Raw genomic sequence first — 21,412 nt, 5'->3', positions numbered from 1 at the left:
TAAGGTGCCATAGAAATCGGCGCCGTGCCGGGCACTAGGTCAATAGAGAACTCAATCTCCCGATGCGGTGGCAAACCAATAAGATCCTCGGGAAAGACGTCCGAGTACTCACAAACCACCCTTGGCAACACAATCTGAGTCTCATCATCCTCACTAATCGAAAGGTTAGCAAGTAGACCACTAAGCTCACTCCGTCCTCGCGGAATATACCCCGGTGGCAACACATTACCAACCCGGTCCCCCAGAAAATGAAAATACTCTCCGCTCACGGTACAACAAGTGACCCTCTGGCGGTAGTAATCAATAACTGCCCGGTATGACGATAACCAGTCCATACCCAAAATAACATCGAAACCCCTCATAGGCATAACTACAAAGGAAAATGGGATCCTATGATAATCAACCTCTATATCGCAACCCCTAACACCTTGTTTCAAAATCAATTCACCCCCAAGAGGTGACACTACACAAATAGGAGATGCTAACTGTGCTAACTCCAACTCCAAAACAGATGCAAATGCAGCAGACACAAAGGAATGGGATGCACCCGTATTAATCAAAACATTAGCAACCGAGTTGCAAAACAAGAAGGTACCTCTCACAACTGATGGTGCCGGCACAAGATCCTGCGCGGTAACAGCATACACGCGCCCAGACGACCTCTGATCAACCTGCTCACCCCTCGGAGCATAAGATTGCTGCACCGACTGGGACGATGAAGCCCCCTGATTGGCCCTCGAGGCCTGACCCGACTGAGCTGGCTGCTGACCCTGAATCGGCCTCAAACCAGATGCACCAGATATGCCACCCAATTGCGGGCAATACCTCTTCATATGCCCTGGCTGACCACACTGATAACACGAGAGTGGCTGACCTCTAGCCTGGCTCTGGCTCTGAGATCGAGCCGAAGATGATGCTGCTCTCTGTACTCCTTCCCTCTGAGGACAAACTGAGACTTGTGGCCCAGCTGGCCACACTTGAAACAGGTAATGTCTCCCTGACTGCCTTTCCCCGAACTAGCACTCGGCACAGGAAAAGTCGATCTAGAAAAGCTACCCTGAGACTGCTGAGGATTAAAACCCTTCTGTCTCCTACCATCACTCTGACCATCCTGACTCCTCTTGGAGCCCTTCTGTCCTTCCTCCTCCTCCTGCATCACGATCTCCATATGGGCTGCAGCATCAACCATACGCCCATAATCCCGAATCATAGTTCCCCCAACTCTCAGCTTGAGGCCACGCCTCAACTTCTTCTCAAACTCAATACAACGGCGTTCCTCAGACGCCACCAACTCAGGTGCAAACCTGGACAAGCTAGTAAATGCAGCCTCAAACTCGGCCACTGAAGAACTCGACTGCTTAAGCTGACAAAACTGGTCTCGCAGCTTCTCCCTGACTGCTGGAGATAAGAATTTCTCCTGGAAAGCATTCACAAAAGCCTCCCATGTACCTCCTATACGACCCTTAGTAAACTTCCACCACTGACCCGCATCCCCCTTCAACTGGAAAGATGCCAAGGTCACTTTCAACCCTTCGTCTTCAATGCCAAGCATCTCAAACGTCTTCGTTGTCTGTTCGAGCCATTCATCTGCCTTAAGCGGCTCTTTAGGATCACCCACAAATTCCTCCGGATTAGACCGGAAGAACTCCCTCTTCAGAAAGGAAGGTCCTGCATCTGCAACAACATCTCGAGCTTGATTCTCAGCTCTGAGAATGCCTACTGACTCCCTGAATGCCCCTGCTATCTCTCGGGCTAGAGCGCCCATAGCCTGCTGGCCTACTGGCTCGGCCACACTGGCCAGGCCAACTCCCTCCTGAACTGCTGGAATCTCCTCTGGCACAGGCACCTCCTGCCTACTCGGCCTACCATGCCTACCGCGTCCTCGTCCTCGTCCTGACATCTTAATAAAGGAAATAAAGACGTTAGCACATTCATAAATGTGCCGAAGCTAAACATTCACGTCCTAATGCATTGGACAACAATAATTCATTCCACATAAGCACATAATCACATAGGCACCTACGAATTTCATTCCCGGATAATGATAGTCCCAATGCATTACTATAGTTCCGGTTGGAAGCAGCAGTGATCAAGTGCCTTTCCAACAAGACTACTAGAAACTCAAGGGTCCAATCAACATCCTAGAAACTACATTCCATACCCACATAATCACATAAACATGTTATCACACAAGCATATAACATTACACTAAGTCTCTATCAAACGAGACGAACCCAATGTGATACTAATCACTTCCCACGTACCCAAAGTATTCAAACCTGGTACGCTCTGATACCAAGTTGTAACGCCCTAAAAATTAACCCATTATATATATCACTGACATGCATTATTTAAAGAAAACACTTCAATAATTCATTATAATATTCATCAGAGTCTTACTAAACAAAAGCATTACATGTAACATCAAATTAAATGCCCTAACGGCTTACATCTTTCCAAGCCAACACTTGGACACAAAAGTATGAGTTCTAACTCAAATATAAATAAAGCCCTAGGCTTGAATGTTTACATGTACTAACAATGAAAAACAAATAACTAGAAATAGTCTTCAAAATCCAAGTCCTTCCAAGCTAAGTCCTTGGAGGTAGCTTATCACCTGAACCAGAAAATGATGTTCCCATAAAGGGTGAGCCACAGCCCAGTAGAAATATACTAAACCACATATAAGCAATGAATAAAGCAATAGCATTCAACAGATGGTTAACCAAGATAATCAATTACTTCATTTTACAGTCTCATGACACTATTGTCTAAGACACGTTTTACTTTCCAACTTTATCATTACGGCTCAGAACCTGGCCAAACTTACAATAGTGAATTATATATATCATATTCACATTCTTCCAATGTCAACAAACAAATGAGACTCAAGCTCAAATCAATACACTTCATACTTCCAGATTGATACACATTTTAGTGCTGTATCAATAAAAACACTTCTATATAAATAAGCACACATAAAAGTGATGCTAATGGAGTCCATCCCCCTATCTCCTCCCAAACAAAATCTGGTTTAGAGGTCCATCCCCTATCTTCCCCTAAACCGTGGAGTACATCCCCTATCTCCTCCCACACAAAACAATGTATGTAAACACATAACATATGCAACACACAATCAATACACATAATGTCTGTATTAATTCAACAGTCAAAATTGATGATTTAATCAATGATTAGTTTCAGTTATCCCTAATCCACATGCAGTGTCTACAACAATCACAGCTATCCTCCACCGATAGCCCAAAACAGTTATTTCTAGACTGAAAATAAATATATCCACAATTCAATGGGTGAGTGATTTTAATTATCCAACTACACCTCTTAATCAATGAATTCCTCAATTCCATGAATTTAACCATATTTCCCCAATTTCCTTTAATTAATTATACAAATTAACTTATTAATACCACTAGGGTTTTTCCCAAAATTACCAAAGTATCCCCAACATATCAAAATACCAAAACTTAGAACAAAACTTATAGAATGGAGTAGGAAATCCCTACCTCGAAGAAATAGCCCCAAAAGAGAAGATGGAGATGAAGACCCAAACTCCAAAATGCTCCAAACTACCAACAATTCAGATTAAATGGAAGCCCTCGACCCACTCTATCTTTTTAATAAAGGATCTAAGGTAGAAACTCACTCTAAGTAGATCAATCCTAAGAGAGAAGGTGTGTAGAGGGAGAGAGAACTCGTACCTAGGGTTTTGAAATCTGAAAGTGGATGAAAAACTAATCTGAAACACGCTGCTGCCTATTTAAACCTGGCAGGCTCGCTCGAGTGAAGACTTGGTCGCTCGAGCTACCAGACACAGAAAAGCTACGCTCGAGCCAAGGAAGCCTTGCTCGAGCCAATAACCCAAAAGCTAGCTCGAGCGAAAGAAATCTCGCTCGAGCGAAGAACTCAAACCCTCAGGTCTGCAACTAGACACACGCTCGAGCGAAGGAACTCCCGCTCGAGCGAAGAACGAACTAACTCGCTCGAGCGAAGAAAATCTCGCTCGAGCCAAAAACCTCTGCTCTCAGGTCTTACTACAAAACGCAATCCTCGCTCGATCTAAGAAACCCTGGCTCGAGCGACGGACTAAAACAAAGAGCTAGCTCGAGCGAAGAACTTCTCGCTCGAGCGAAGGGTCAAAATTCTGGGCAGCAACCCTTTGCTCCCAAGCTCAACCAACCTGCTATAAACCTGCCCATTGCATCTCCCAACTCAGAAATAGGAAATTAAAAGACGGTAACAATCATAATACAATGGCAGGAGCTACGGAACCTAAGTCCGGATACAATAATCAAATGGGAAAAGACCGGGGTCGCTATAATAAGTAACCATAACCAGGCATTAAAATCACAAAGAAATTTAGAACAAGCAAAAAGGTATCCTTGTTGGTTGTCTTCCAAAAACTCATCCTACACATTGCTTTTCCAATTAAAAAACGAAGTCTGTATCACAAATTTATTTTCAAATTAAAGAAAACATGGTGGTGCAAACTAAACAATGTACATCTACATCCTTTAAATCATGCATCAAATTCCTACAATTTATTGGTTCCAGAAAACCCACACATAAGAGAACATCCAATTTTAGCAAAAGTTCACCAGTAAAGTTAATTGCACTTATACATCCATGTGCACAATCCTGGCCTTCATGAACAATTTACAAAAACACATAATTATATTTTTCCAAAAACCATAAACAAGATCCGATTCTGTCTTAAGATTGTTGGATAAAATAGTACCAAACTATAAGAAAAATATAATTTAAAAATATATAAATGCTTTTTGGACAAAACCAAAAACTCAAATATATCAACATAATAACGTGATAAAACTTACAGTACGTAAACAGATAAAACCTGATCGAGTCGAGTGTGTGACACTCTTTCCTTAAGACAGATTCGTTCTCCCACCGGTGCTTAGGATTCAATGGACGTCTATCTCCCAGGATACAACGATCAATGTCTTGCACTAGCAGCACTACTATTGCAAGCCTAGCAAACTTTGCTGTGCATGAACTCTCTTTATAGGAAAATTAGACTCAGGCAATATGAAGAATAAATGCAAGTGAAGAAGAATGACAATTCACTATCCAAAATGAAGTGAGGGACATGGAATATAAAGACTTCTAAGTGACTCTTCAGAAAGGTTGTGATCCTTCAAAAGGACACACCCTTTCATCTCAAGAGACACAACCATTTGAGTAAATTTAAATTCAAATTTTCCAACAATTAGTATTATCACATTTAATTGGGATATGATCATAATGCAAATCAAAGTCCTCCAATTGTTGTTTCATCCAAAGTATTTGGGCACAACAACTTTCGGAAGCTATATATTCAGCTTCGGCCATTGATAAAGCAACAGAATTTTGCTTTTTACTAAACCAAGATACTAATGAGTTACTAAGAAAGTGATAAGTGCCACTGGTGCTTTTTCTATGAAGTTTGCATCTGGCAAAGTCGGCATCCGAGTAACTAAATAAATCAAATGCAACACCTCTAGGATAAAACAATCCCAAATTTTGAGTGCCAACAAGATATCTAAAATTCTTTTAACAACATTGAGATGTGATTCCTTAGGATTTGATTGATATTTAGTACACATACAAACACTAAACATAATATCAGGTCTACTTGCAATTAAATAAAGAAGTGAGCCGATCATACCTCGATATTTTGTTTGATCAATGGACTTACCTTTTTCATCCTTGTTTAGCTTAATGGATGTGCTCATAAGTGTTCCAGCTATTTTTGAGTCATACATATCAAACTTTTTGAGTAGTTCTTTTGTGTACTTAGCTTGATTGATAAAAATTCATTCCTTACATTGTTTGATTTGAAGCCCAAGGAAATAATTTAGCTCTGCCATCATGCTCATCTCAAACTTACCTTGCATACACTAAGCAAATTTCTTACACAAGGTTTCATTAGTAGCACCAAATATAATGTCATCCACATATATTTGCACAATAAGTAAATCATCATTTTTAGTTTTAACAAAAAGTGTTGTGTCAATCATTCCTCTAGAAAAATTATTTTCAATCAAAAATTTACTTAATCGTTCATTCCATGCACGAGGTGCTTGTTTCAAACCATATAAAGGTTTTGATAGTTTAAAAACATGATTTGGAAAGCATGATCTTCAAAACCTGAGGGTTGTTTAACATAAACTTCCTCATTTATAAAACTATTAAGAAAGACACTTTTTACATCCATTTGATAAAGTTTGAAATCTCTAAAACAAGCAAATGCAAGTAACATGCGAATGACTTCTAATCTAGCAACTGGAACAAAAGTTTCATCGAAATCAATACCTTCTTCTTGATTGTATCATTGTGCAACAAGTCTAGTCTTGTTTTTTGTAATTGTGCTGGATTCATCAAGCTTATTTCGAAAGATCCATTTGGTAACGATAATGGTATGATTTTTAGGTTTTGGCACAAGTTCCCACACTTTGTTTCTCTCAAATTGGTAAAGCTCTTCATGCATAGCTATCATCTAGTGTTCATCGAATTCAGCTTCTTGAAAGTTTTTAGACTCAATCTGTGAGAGAAAAGCCAAGTTACTAAAAATATTTCTAAGTGAAGAGCGAGTTTCAATACCTTTTGTAGGGTCACCTAGGATTAAATCCTTAAGGTGATTATGAACAAACTTCCATTCTCTTGGCAAATCATCATTGTTTCCTCCTTCTTCTTGAGGTGGGTGAATAGGTTGTTCAATCTCTTTGTTCAACTTACATGGTTGGTTCTCTTCTTTGTAGATACTTAAATCTTCTACATTTGGTTCCAAATTTATATTATCACTAACAATTTGCTTTTGAGCAGAGATGTTAGTTTCATCAAATGCCACATGTATAGATTCTTCCACAACATGAGTTCTTTTATTAAAAGCACGACGATCTTTGCTAGTTAAGGAATAGTCAAGAAAAATTGCTTCATCAGATTTTGAATCAAATTTATCTAAGTTATCCTTACCATTATTATGCACAAAACATTTACAACCAAAAACATGCAAGTGACTAATGTTGGGCTTTCTAGCATGCCAAAGTTCCTAAGGAGTCTTTTTGAGAATAGGTCTAATTAATGCACGACTTAAAATATAGCATGCAGTGTGAACGGCTTCGGCCCAAAAATATTTAAGAAGATTATTTTCGCAAAGCATTGTTCAACTCATCTCTTCTAAAGTTCTATTCCTCATTTCTACTACACTATTTTGTTGAGGGGTTCTAGGTGCTGAAAAATTATGTCCAATACCATGCTCATCACAAAACAATTCAAATTTCTCATTTTCAAGTTCTCTACCATGGTCGGTTCGAATATTAGTAATAAGAAAGCCTTTTTTATTTTGAATTCTACGACAGAGTTTTGTGAAAGAAGAAAATGTTTCATCTTTGTGTGCTAAAAACATAACCCATGTAAATCTTAAATAATCATCAACAATAATAAGACAATAATGTTTACCACCTAGACTAGATGTCCTTAAGGGACCAAATAAATCCATATACAATAGTTGTAAAGGTCTAGTTGTGGAAATATGAGATTTTAATTTAAATGATGTTTTAATTTGTTTTCCTTGTTGACAAGCACTACAAAGATGATCTTTTTTCAAATTTAATTTTTGGAAGTCCAATGACCAAATCCTTTCTCAAAAGTTTAGCAATTAAATCCATATGAGCATGACCAAGTCTTCTATTCCATAACCAACTATTTTCATATTAACATATAAACATTTAACATCACTAGTATAGAGATCATTAAGATGAAAAACATAAACATTATCATGGCGATTACCAACGAATAAAGCTTTATGATCATTTGTGCTTTCAATTGTGCAATGTGATTTATCAAAAATAACTCGATTACCTTTATCACATAATTGACTAATACTAAGTAGGTTATGCTTAAGTCCATCAACAAGTAAAACATTTTCAATAGAAGGGTTAGGAGAAATACCGATGCTACCAATACCGATGATTTTTCCTTTCTTGTTGTCTCCAAAAGTAACAAATCCTCTATCTTTCGATGATAATTTAGTAAAGAATGATTTATCTTCGGTCATGTGTCTAGAACATCCACTATCAAGGTACCACTTGCCTTTTTTAGCCTTGGACTTGAAGCAAACCTACAAGATGATAATCAAGTGTTGGTTTTTGATACCCATAGTTTCTTGGGTCCTTCTTGGTTAGTTTTGTTAGATCCCTTAACAATCCAAATCTTTTTAATTCCCATGTTTATATTATTTTTGAATGGACAAGAAAATATATAATGGCCTTTCTTTGTACAATAATAACAAGTAATATGAGGGAGTGTCATGAGAGGTGCCTTTTCAAAAATTGTACTGAGATTCTTTTGTTTCTTAATAGGGTCATATCCAATACCTGCTTTATCAAAAACACATCTTTGATTTCCAAGAAGCATGTTGAGATTATCTATACCTTTTACAAAATTTTCAAGTGATTTTGTTTAATCATCAACATTGTTTTTTAAAGTAGTTTTCTCATTAGAGATAGTATCAAAATCATTTTTCAAAACAATTTTTTCTTTCTTTAATTTTTCTACATTAATAGATAAAGATGCAACAAATTTTTTCAACACATTATTTTTGGCACAAAGTTTTCTAAATTCATCTTGTAGTTCATGGAATACGCTTTCAAGTTCTTCATAAAGAGTAGTTACCTCATCTTGAGTAGAATCTTCATCCTCAAGAGCCATGAGACATAAGTTGGCTACTTCATTTTCAATTTCATCACTTGAGCTTTCATCTTCACTTTCTCCCCAAGCTGCTACCATGGCCTTTTTGTTTCTTTTGTAGTCTTTTCCATGATTTTTCAATTTTGGACAATCCATCTTCATATGTCCAGGATTTTTGCACTCATAGCAAATAATAGGCTCTTTCTTGTTATCTTTGTTGTACTCTTCCTTGAAAGGTCTTCTTCCTCCATAATTATTTTTCTTGAAGTGCTTTTTAAGATTTCTACTGAACATGGCATAGCTTTCATCCTCACTGGAGTTTTCATGTTCTTCTTCATTTGATGTGGCTTTGAATGCAATTCCACTTTTCTTTTTGTTTTCAACATCCTCATGTCCTTTCATGGTGATCTCATGAGTCATAACCATAAGCTCATCCAATCCAAGTGTAGAGAGATTTTTGGCTTCTATAATGGCCGTGACCTTTGCTTCCCAATTCTTTGGTAAACACCTAAGAATTTTTCTCACCAACTCATTGTTAGTATAAGTTTTACCAAGAGATTTCAAAGAGTTTACAATTTCAGTAAATCTAGTAAATATACTTGAAATAGATTTATCAGAGTTCATTTTAAACAATTCATAACTATGAACAAGCATATCAATACGAGATTCTTTCACTTGGTTTGTACCTTCATACGTTACCTCAAGTTTGTCCCAAATTTTTTTTGCCGAATCACAACTTGAAATTCTATTATACTCCTTAGAGTCTAATCCACAAACAAGGGTGAGTTTGGCTTTAGCATTGGCTTGCAATAATTTATAATCCCTCTAATCACATTCATTTTCAGTTTTAGGTACACTAATATTGTCTACTAATTTGGTAAGAATTTTTGGACCTTTGGTGACAATAATCCACATGGCATAATCAGTGGCTTGAAGGTATAGGGTCATCTTATCTTTCCAATGACTATAGTTGTTTCCATCAAATAGTGGTGGCCTATTGGTGGCTTGTCCTTCAGCAGTGCTAGTTAAGGTTGCCATAGATCGAAACTCTCAGATGGTTAAATCTCAAACAAGAGTCTAGGCTCTGATACCAATTGTTATCCAAAAGACAACCTAAGAGGGGCGTGAATTAAGTTTTTACAATTAAAAATTAATAATACCCTAATAAAAATTATGACTAGCACAATAGATAAATATAGTTAATGAAATAAAATAATTAAAAATAAGTGTTCTAACAACTATGTCAGTTAATGATTTCAGCACAGTGAAAATGTGAAATACAGCTACAACAATTTAAATAAAATAAAGAGATAAGGGAGAGAGAGGCAAACAAATTTATAGTGGTTCGGCTTCAACTCGGCCTACGTCCACTCCTCAAGCTTCACTTGAGATTTTCCACTATGCTCTAGCTTTACGGGGGTGCTAGAAACCTCTTTACAAATGGTGCAATCTTCCACGGATTTTACAAAGACTTTCTAAGTCAAGAACACTGAGTATACTACACTCTTATAAGGTTGAAAAGAAGGTATTTTTGCTTTCACAGAAAACTACAAGAATTATCTCTCAAAGATAGATATAAAAATGAAGCTCTGGTTTTTCTGTAAACCTCACACAGGAAAGATAGGCTTAAAGCTATACGTCTCAGTGTATAATTTCTGAAAGAGGATGTAAACAAAAATTGAAGAACACTTCTCATAGAATTTTTCAGATAATAGATGTGAGTGATTATAGATCAAAGAATATTTTCTTTTTTTTTTTTTTTTTTTTTTTTTTTTTTTGTTTCTTGTTTACATTAGAGGCTTTGGTATATATAATGAAACTTATAACTGTTTATAGCTATTGTATTCATTTGAATTTATAGCCATTTATAGCCGTTTTACTCCATCATTACTAATTTGAATATCTTCCACTCCATCATTACGAATTTGAATATCTTCCACTTGAACCTTTTGGCCCGCTGTTATGCTGGGCTGTTTGAACCTTTGTTTTGGGTTGTTTGAACTTCTGATTTAATCAGGTATTAAATACATTCTAACAACATTTAGGATAAAGGTTTAGGTGAGAAATAATGGGACAAAATAAATTTTGATTATATTTTTCTCTTTCAAATAAATCATCAAAATAAATTTTGATTCTATTTTTCTTTTTCAAATAAATTAAAATATAATTAAATAAATCATCAAAATAAATTTTGGATTCTATTTTTCTCTTTCAAATAAATTAAAACATAATTAAATAAATTATCAAAAATAAATAAGTCTAACACATTTCAAGGAAACCTACATTTTACTTCTTGCATTGTCCATTCCACGAAGTGGAAAATGACGTCAACTTCCCATTCACTCATAAATGATTTTGACGAACCGTCTTCACCGTGTGACTTGCCATGCTGCAAGGAACACGTCACCTCTTCGGACTCACCTCAAAAGATGTGTGGGCCCCATCCAAATTTGGGTTCAAAGTTAGCTCAAAATAAGCCTAAAAAACCATATTTTTCCAACAATCCCCCACATGAATGGAATTTGACGGAGAGAAAATGCAACAACATTATCTAATTATAGAGAGTACAGAAATTGGGAATTTTCTGCAAAGGATATATAGCTTTTGGCTTTGAACCTTTCCTTGTGAGATACTATCGGATTTACTAGCTAACCAGTGAACATGATGTCTTGAACTGTTCAGCCATTTGTGTAAACCAAAACAATAGAACTCACACAGTATATTACCAGACACAATTTAGTTCTCACTATTGTGTTCATTTTGGCCCTGAACAACCTGGTCTTTCCTGAGTGCTCTAGAGAATTGTAACCCTTCACAAATCTCATAGAACCGGCCCAGTTCACACTCATATAGGTGATTTTTATGAAGAGTATCCTGCCATACTCCACTAGGTATACCTAGATATAAGAATCATTAAAAATTTTTACTTAATCTAAAACGCTGAAGACATCACTATTTCATCATAGAAATGGGTAGGAGTTTGACTCCTCAGTATTCCTTTTGAGTCATACACAACTCGGTTGTCCCTTTGAACCTTGATCTTGGGATCTCTAGTCAACTAGGTTGGGTTGTGGTAACTCTTATTTAATAGGCTTAAGTCCCATTCCCCTCGATAAATTTTCAACTAACTCTCTTGCTAACCCTTTGGTTAGTAGATCCGCTATGTTGTCTTTAGACTTCACATATTCAATGGAAATAATTCCATTATAGAGTAGTTGTCTCACGGTGTTATGCCGACGACGAATGTGTCGTGACTTACCGTTATACATATGACTCTATGCTCTACCTATTATTGATTGACTATCGCAATGTATGCATATAGCAGGCACCGATTTTGGCCACATTGGAATATCTTTAAGGAAGTGACGAAACCGTTTTACTTCTTCCCCAGCTTTATCTAAAGCTATGAATCCTAATTCCATAGTAAACCTAGCAATGCAAGTCTGTTTGGATGATTTCCAAGATACAGCCACCCCACCAAGAGTAAAGACAAACCCACTGGTAGACTTTGAGTCTCTAGTATCCGATATCTAGTTTGCATCACAGTATCATTCGAGTATTGCTGGATATCTAGTATAATTAAGCCCAACGTTACGAGTAAATCTGAGGTATCTTAGAACCCTTATAATAGCTTTCTAGTGTTCTACTCCTAGATTACTCGTATATCTACTTAATTTACTTACTGCATAGGCTATATCTGGGTGAGTGCAATTCATTAAGTATATTAAGCTTCGAATAATTTGGGCATACTCTAATTGAGAAATACTTTCCTGTACATTCTTAGAAAGAAACAAATTAACATTCATAGGTGTTCTAGCAAGATGATCATCATCTTTGCTGAATTTGTCAAGTATTTTCTCAATGCAATGTGATTGTGACAAAGCATAACCTTCTAATGTTTTGGTAATTTTCATTCAAAGAATTACATCAATAAGCCCCATGTCCTTCATGTCAAAATGTTTATTTAACATTTTCTTAGTAGTTTTAATAATGTCATTATTACTACCTATGATGAGCATATCATCCACATTAAGACATACTATAGCATAACCGTTGTTTGTGTTCTTAATATAAACACATTTGTCACATTCATTAATTTTAAAACCATTTGACATTATCGCCTTGTCAAATTTCTCATGCCATTATTTTGGCGCTTGTTTTAAACCATATAATGATTTAACCAATTTGCACACTTTCTTTTCTTTTCTTGGAACAGAAAATCCTTCTGGTTGTTCCATGTAAATTTCTTCATCTAACTCACCATTTAAGAAAGCGGTTTTAACATCCATTTGATGAATTTCTAGATTGTACGAAGATGCAATGGCAATTAGCATTCTAATGGATGTTATTCTAGTAACTGGTAAATATGTGTCAAAGTAATCAAGACATTCTTTTTGTCTATATCCTTTGACCACAAATCTTGCCTTGTATTTGTTAATTGATTCGTCCGCTTTTATTTTTCTTTTGAAAATCCACTTGTACCTACGAGGTTTACAACCTGGTGGCGATTCCACCAATTCCCAAGTGTGATTTTGCAGGATGAATTCAATTTCGTCGTTTACAGCTTCTTTCCATAAAAGAGCCTTAGGACTGGGCATAGCTTCTTTAAAAGTTAAAGACTCATTTTCTAACAAAAAATGCTAAAAAATCTAGACCAAAAGATTTTGAGGTTCTAGCGCATTTACTACGCCTAGGCTCCTCTTCTTCATTTTGATCTATCTCTTGCTCTTGCTCTTGCTCTTGTTCTTGATCATGTTTTTGATCATAACTACTAATAGCATCAAAAGATCTTTTATTATTATTAGTCTTTTGTCCAGTTTTCTTTGGAAACACATGTTCAAAGAATGACGCATTCCGAGATTCAATAATAGTATTTACATGCATTTCGGAATGTTCTGACTTATGAATCAAAAATCGATATGGACTACTATTCATGGCATAACCAATGAAAATGCAATCAATAGTTTTAGGATTTATCTTAGCCTTTTTAGGACTAGGAATAGCCATTAGCCAAATACCCCCACACTTTTAAGTATTTGTAGGATGGTATTCTCCCATGCCACAATTCATAAGGTGTTTGATTCACTTTCTTTCGGGGTACTTCATTTAGAATATAATTAGCAGAAAGTATTGCTTCCCCCCACAAGTTCTGAGGTAATCTAGAACTTATTAACATGACATTCATCATTTCTTTTAAAGTTCTATTTTTCCTTTCAGCAATTCCATTTTGCTAAGGTGAGTAAGGATCGGTGGTTTGATAAATTATTCCATGTTCTTTACAAAACTCACCAAAAGGCGATTCATATTCACCACCTCTACCATTTATAAGTTTTTAAATTTTTTTACCAAGTTGATTTTCAACTTCATTCTTATATTGAATGAAAGTTTCCAAAGTTTTATCCTTGGTTCGAATTAAATAAACATAACTATATCTAGTATAGTCATCTATAAAAGTGATAAAATATTTTTTCCCACCTCTAGTTTGAGTACTTCGTTCAATTGAATGAAAAAGAGTTTTAGTTAATTTTGCTTCAACACAAATTCCACATTTATGATTTAAATCAATGTCAAATTTAGGTAAACATTCCATATTAATTAATCTACAAAAAGATCCATAATTAACATGTCCTAGTCTACCATGCCATAAATTTGAAGACTCAAACAAATAAGAAGAAGATGTATCTTTATTAATAATAGAGGGTACAATAGTCATTACATTCATTTTGAAAAAGGCCATCAGACATGTAACATTTTCCTACATACATCCCATTTTTGGTAAGTACAAATTTATCACTTTAAAAAACTAGCCTAAACCCATTTTTACTCAACAAAGATCCGGAGACTAGATTCTTGGGAATGTCCAATACATGCAGCACATTGTTGAGAGTGAGTTCCTTTTCAGATGTCACCTTTAGAATAATCTTTCCTTGTCCTTCAACTTTAGAAGTTGAGGAGTTGCCCATAAAAAGTTATTCTCCGTTGTCCACTATAGAATAAGATATAAACATCTTTTTGTCGGCACATATGTAGTGAGTAGCACCAGTATCCACCCACCATTCTTTAGGATTACCGACAAGGTTTACCTCGGAAACAACTGTAGAAAGATTTATATCATCTACACCATTAGAAATTTTATCCACTTCGGTCATATTAGCTTAAGCAGCTTTCTTGCTTGATCTTCCTTTGCCTTTGCGAAAACCAGTTCCTAAGAACTTCTCTAGCCTTTTACTAGGATTTACTGGCATAGTCACAACATGAGAAAGGAGTTGGCACAATTATAGCCACCATACCAGTACTTGTTTGAGCATTGGTTTTACCAGTTTCAGTAGCCATGAATTCTAAATTATAAAACAAAATTATAATTAGAATTTTATACTACACAGAAAATTTAAATCAAAACCACAAAATTAAATTTTGTAAAAATAAAAGAAACAAGAATTGTAACTTTTATTTCTAATTAATTTGAAAATAAAATAAAATTTTATTTAAACAAATTAATTCCACAAAGAAAATTAAATTTCTGTAACATTTCAAAAATTATTTTTGAAAATCAAAAATTAATTTCTGACTAACTTCACAAATAAATATTTTGAATTGTTAATGACTACCAGTATATCACTACTAGTTGTTAAAGAAAATAAACAGTATATTACCACTATTTGTTAAACAATATATTACTACTATTTGTTTTTCCAACCAGAATATTATTTTGTAAAATCATAGAAAATAATTTCTGTAAGAAGAAGAAAGAGAAAAGGAAACAAACGAAAAATTCTGTATAAACAGAATAATTCGGATCTGTCTTAAGATTGTTGGAACAATCTTTTGTGTAAAATAAATAACTTGAAACAAATCAAACAAATAAAAATAAATTACTTATAGAATTTATTTTACCGAACCGAATAAAAATTTAAAAGATCAAGTCGAGTGTGTGACACTCTGTCCTTAAGACAGATTCGCCCCGCTACAGTGCTTATGGATAAATGGCGGCTATCTCCTAGGATACAATGATCTTCACAAATTGTAGTAGCACTCCAAACAGTTTGTACGGCGAACAAAACCTATGTTCTATATTCTCTAAATTTTTCCCTAAAAATAATATGAAGAATAATGCAACCGAAGAGCAAAACCGGGAAGAGAAAACAAATTTCTAGATATGAAAATTTGCTAGAAATGATCTCTATTTAGAGACAAGAAGGTGACCCTTCAAATCTGTCCGAACAGGTAAGAAATTTGAATGAATAGATACAGTTCAACATTTGAACAGATTTGCAGTAGTTTTGAACCTGTCCAAACTGGTGCTGGCAGTTTTATAACTGTTACAAATAGTTTGAATTTACTGGAATAGGACTAGAAAAGCATACGAATAGGAAAAAATTTGCATTCAAATTTTGGCCCAAAATTTGAATTAATTTCGTTCAGAAAAAAATAAATTTTTCTCGCCATATTTTTTGGAAAAATTCAAATAAATTTTGTCCAAAAAATTAATATTAGAATCGACTTGACCCACAACCGCACCTGGCTCGGCAAAACGGTGGCGGCGGCGCGCGCGTGTCTATGGTGGTTTGAGCCAAGGTTCACTTTGTTCATAACTCCTCCATTCTACAAACTTGGGGAGCCCCTTGGGGGCCCAATCCAAGTGTTGCCACCTAGAACTTATATACACACATAAGTTCTCTTAAGTTTCCAATGTGGGATAACCATTTCAAGGAAACCCACATTTTACTTCTTGAATTGTCCATTCCACGAACCCGAAAACAACGTCAACTTCCCATTCACTCATGAATGGTTTTGATGAACCGTCTTCACTGTGTGACTTGCCATGCGGCAAGGAACACGTCATTTCTTTAGACCCACCCCAAAAGACGTGTGGGCCTGATCCAAATTTGGGCTCAAAGTTTGCCCAAAATAAGTCTGTAAAACCATATTTTTCTAACACCTACATGCATAAAAAAAGACCAAAATAATAAATATCACCCTACTAGATTACAAGAACAACCAATCCAAAAAGATTAATACAAGGTTGCATAGAATAGTAAATATTACGTAAATAGAATTATTACCCATAGTGGCAGGAGGCTCAGAATGACCTTCAGGAGTACAAAAAACATCACCCTACAAATGACCAATTTCTTTAATTCATTACTTTTCCAACACACATAACACAAAATTGGTAACACATATCACATAACACATAACAAAATATCATTTAATCATATGCAACAATTTTGTATAATTACCTGCTTAGATTGCATTCTTTTCTTCTTTGCAATAGATTTTTCCATCCCACCCTTTATAGCGATCCCGGATTTTCCCTTGTTGTATAGTGATCCGGACTTGTGTCCGTGGATGTTGGTAGTTGATTATTATCTTGTTTACATCCTTTCTTACTTGTATTTGAGTTATAGGATGTGTTGGGCAGGTTTGTTACAGGTTGGTTGAGTTTAGAAACCAAAACTTGTTGCCCAGATTTTGGCCTGTCCGCTCGAGCGGGGAGTTTTACGCTCGAGCGGGGAATACACCCATCCAGTATTTCCTGTGCAGTGTTGGACGCTTGAGCGGGGATTCGAGCGCTCGAGCGGGGCCTTGTTGTGTCGAGATGCTGGGAGAGTACATCCGGCGCTCGAGCGGGAGTTTTGACGCTCGAGCGGGAGTCTGTGAGTGACGCTCGAGCGGGGAGTTGGACGCTCGAGCGGGGCGACTGGGTTAAAGCTCCATGTTTTGACTTTTCAAATCACTTTTTCACTTTCTCTTCTCTCTCCTACTTTTCCAAAAACACCATTGTTGAGCCTCTCACTCTAGAACTCTACCTTCTCTCTAGGTTTTGATCTAGTAGGAGTGATTTGCTCATCTTTGGCCTTTACAAAAAAGTTGTTGATCGTCGAGGGCTACATTTTAATCTGAAAATTTCGGGATTTGGAGCACGTTGGGTTTTGTCATCTTCTCCCTTGGGGCTCCGGATTTGAGGTAGGGATACCCTACTCCTCTCTATGGATTTTGTCTTTAGATTTTAGTATTTTGAGATGTTGGGGTTGGTTTGGTAGTTTTGTGAAAGTTTGGGGCTTTTGTGTGATTTTACAAAAGTTGGGGTTTTATTTATAATAAACCTAGATGCATGTTTGGCATAGAGAAATGGAATAAATGTTGAATCATTGATGAAAATGGGACCTTAAGGGTTGTAATGTTAATTATGGAGAATGCCCTAATTATATTGTTTGATTAATTGGGTTAATTAATCGTGAGAAATGAGGTTATGAAATAGAAATGTTGAGATTGGGAATACATGGAATTAAAGGGTGTAGTTGGATCTCATGCCACTCACCTAGTTGAAAATGTCGATTTTATATCCACTTGTTGCATTTATTTACTGTATAGAAATAACTGCTTTGGGCTATCGGTGGAGGATAGTCGTGATTGTTGTAGACAATGCATGATGATTAGGCAAACGGAAACTAATCACTGGAATGAGTCATTGATTATGATTGATTGAAAGAACACGTTAAATTTATGTGTTGCGTGATGATGTATATAATTATTGTTTATATGCATTGTGTGTGTTGGAGGAGATAGGGGATGTACTCTACGGTTTAGGGAAAGATAGGGGATGGACCTCTAAACCGGATGTTGTTGGGAGGAAATAGGGGATGGACTCCGTAGATAGAGCTCATATGCTTATCTAGTACTGTGTTGATAGAGCTCATATGGTTGTCATTGGAAATGTGATAGTGCTCATGTGCATATCTGTGGAAGTAATGATATAGCTTGTATGCTTATCTGTTGTTGTGTGATATAGCTAGTATGCTTATCTATTATGAAACGGGAAGTGTTTGATATGAGTTATTGTCTCATATGAGTTGTTTGGCCAGGTTCTGAGCCATAGTTGTAAATTGTGAATTGAAAGGAATTGGAAAATGGACTGTAATATGGACTTGTATGTCATGAAACCGTAGAATGTGATAAGGGAAAATATCTGTATTGGCCATCTATCAACTGCTAATCTCTTAGTCATTGTTCATATTTGGTTTAGTGTATTTCTACTGGGCTGTGGCTCACCCTATATGGGAATATCATTTTCAGGTACAGGTAGCATGCCACCTCCAAGGTCATAGCTTGGGAGGCTAGAGGCGGACAGATTTTTGTTGTTTAAGTTCCTTTTTGATGTATTACATGTATTTTCAAGCCGAGGGCTTAAGTTGTAGACGAGTTAGTACTCTTTTGTTGTAACCAAGTGTTAACTTGGAAAGCTGTAAGCCCGTAGGGCATTTTGCTTTTGTTGTTAATATGTAATGCTTTTGTAATGAAACTCTGATGAATAGAAGATTGTGGATATTTCATATGTCAATGAATGTTTTATTTGATGGGTTTAATGTTATTATTTTGAGGGCGTTACACCCTTGATCCTCCTTCTTTCCTTACTAGTTGCTTGTCTTTCCTTGAGTCCCTTAGCTTGGATTGGACAATCTACTTCATAACTATGTGGGCATGTGTTAGTTGAGGAATTTCTCAATTCAGTGACCTCCACTTGACCACAAGTGTGCGCACTTAATTTGTCTTCAACCATGACACTCAATTCTTCTCCTTTTGCAAGTGACAAATGATAAGTTTCTTCACTTTCAGTGGCTCTATTTGCTATTTCTCTAAACATATTTATCAATGACCTATATCGGTCGCTTTGATGTAGTTTCACATCAGCCTTGACGTCATACCCACGACTATCTTTCACACTTTTAGCCTTTGCTTTTTTAGTCCACTGTTTTAGTATGTATTGTGCAGGAAGGCTCGTTGCATTGAATATATCTCTAAGCACCTTTAGACAATGTTGACACACTATGCCCTTCACTTCAAACTTCTTGCAACTACAACTCAAAGAACTATCTCTATCCATTGTCACATTCTTATCTCCTTCTTTTTTTTTTCCATCTACCACCGTTCGAATTGTGAATATGGTGCTCTCACCATCATTAATAGTGCCTACAATGGACGCTTCAATGGATTGCATGCACTCATTTTGGAATTCCTTAAAAATTGTTTTGGTGCAAATATCTACCATTTGCTTTAACATCAAAGTTGGAATTGAAACCCTTGGCAATTTTTGGGACAAATTATACTAGGCTTCCAATTCTTTATACCTCTTGTCATAGAGCACCCTCTCAAAATGCATGTAAAATTCCATCAAGTTATGATCACAATTGAGATAATCCTTCAAAAATGCATTAAATGATTCACTTAGTTGAGTAGTGCTCATTCCAGCTGCCCAAGAATTCATAATATATGGCCATCCCCATTTCTCCTTCACACCAAAAGTTTGCTCCAACCAATAATTGTTCTGTGCATCATACCTATCAAGCATTTGGTCCCATTGTATTCTGAATTCTTCTTCATCATCAATTTGATGCATAAATTTTGAAAACACACCCTTCACCTCTACATTTTCAAAAAGATAACTTATATGCTTCACAACATTTTGCATCAAATGCCATGTACAAAGTTGGTGGTTTGTAGTAGGCATGACAATTGGAATGGCCTTAGCCATTGTAGCATCTTGATCTGTGAAAATAGTTTTTGGAGCTTTGATGACATTGCCTCCAAAAAAATCTAAAACAACCATGTGAATGATTCGGTAGTCTTATCATACGTCAATGCTGCACTGAATATAATTGTTTCTCGTTGATGATTAAATCCAACAAAGGTTCCAAAAGGTCTGTGCTCGTTATTTAATTTGTAAGTAATGTCAAAGGTCACTACATCACCAAATTGAGCATAGTCCATTATCATTTGAGCATCGGCCCAAAATATATTACTTTTAACTCTTCATAATCTAATTGGATTGCATAATAAAATGATGGATTTTCCAAAATTTTCTTATGAAAGTACTACAACATACTACCCGTTTCTCCATATTCCAAATCTTTTTGTCTCTTCGATCTCAAGTAATTTTTTTGGTCCAATTTGGTGAAGCCAAGTGATGTTCTTCCACCAGATTCCCTATCAAATAGCTCATAAGCAGCCTTAAGAGGAATTCCAGATTCTGAAGCCAATTCAAGTTCAATTGCTTGGATGGTAGATATTTTTCTTTAGGATGGCAACATATGAATGCACTCTTGAGGCACAAGGTCATGATTGTGATGTTCAACAAAATCAATTGCAACAAATTTTCCTAAATTTCTATCTAACCTGATACTAAATCGGGCACCACAACCACATCTCACCTCTTGTCTCGGAAATTTTACTAGTGGATCTCGCTTGTCAATACCCCGAGTTCCCTCTTTGTAACATACAAATGTTCGTGAAGTTGTTTCCTTAGTCTGTTTGTTCTTGTGTGCATATGCCTTCCTAATACTAAAGCCTACCTTTCCACCATAGGTATTATAAAAGTCATACGGAGCTTGTTCAGAGTCAAATGACATGACTAATTTCGGCTTCCAACCACAATTGGCCAACTCATCAACAACATTATTCTCTTCCATTACTTGCAATTCAACTTATAGATGTAATGAAACAATTTATATTACTTGGATTTTTTTGGACAGGTATGACAATGTTTAATTTTCTACCTCCGTATTTCTAATTTAATAAAGTACCTCTGTGCATCCAATTATCAACATTTACCTCTGTGCATCCAATTATCTAAATTATCAACATTTATGAATATCTTTTAATGTGTTCTCTCATTTATATAATTTTGATAAGACATTTAATTAAGAGG

General features: G+C 36.0%; 2 protein-coding genes across 2 annotated transcripts; both read right to left on the bottom strand.

Annotated features, from left to right (window-relative positions):
- Positions 1-19,078: 19,078 nt before the first annotated feature.
- Positions 19,079-19,756, bottom strand: LOC145797986 (protein FAR1-RELATED SEQUENCE 1-like). Its single transcript, XM_082885433.1, has one exon. The coding sequence runs from the start codon at positions 19,754-19,756 to the stop codon at positions 19,079-19,081; it is 678 nt and encodes a 225-aa protein (XP_082741559.1).
- Positions 19,757-19,813: 57 nt separating this feature from the next.
- On the bottom strand, positions 19,814-21,173 carry LOC114311480 (protein FAR1-RELATED SEQUENCE 5-like). Its single transcript, XM_028257633.2, has 3 exons — positions 20,881-21,173; positions 20,594-20,778; positions 19,814-20,301 (listed from the first exon to the last, which is right to left on the bottom strand). Exons 1-3 carry the CDS (start codon positions 21,171-21,173, stop codon positions 19,814-19,816), a joined length of 966 nt encoding a protein of 321 aa, XP_028113434.2.
- Between the last annotated feature and the right edge of the window lie 239 nt (positions 21,174-21,412).

This window comes from Camellia sinensis, chromosome 8, assembly GCF_055761805.1.
Source record: "Camellia sinensis isolate YWXY chromosome 8, ASM5576180v1, whole genome shotgun sequence".
Taxonomy (NCBI): Eukaryota; Viridiplantae; Streptophyta; class Magnoliopsida; order Ericales; family Theaceae; genus Camellia; species Camellia sinensis.
Note: the sequence above shows the minus strand (reverse complement) of the source record. Positions and strands in the feature narration are given on the sequence as shown.

Coding starts and splice junctions, on each gene's coding strand:
- LOC145797986 (XM_082885433.1), bottom strand. CDS start 19,756: ATGGTAGATATTTGCACCAAAACAATTTTTAAGGAATTCCAAAATGAG.
- LOC114311480 (XM_028257633.2), bottom strand. CDS start 21,173: ATGGAAGAGAATAATGTTGTTGATGAGTTGGCCAATTGTGGTTGGAAG. Junction 20,779..20,880: donor GGTGCCCGATTTAGTATCAG/GTTAGATAGAAA, acceptor GCCATCCTAAAG/AAAAATATCTACCATCCAAG. Junction 20,302..20,593: donor TTTGGAATATGGAGAAACGG/GTAGTATGTTGT, acceptor TGGTTGTTTTAG/ATTTTTTTGGAGGCAATGTC.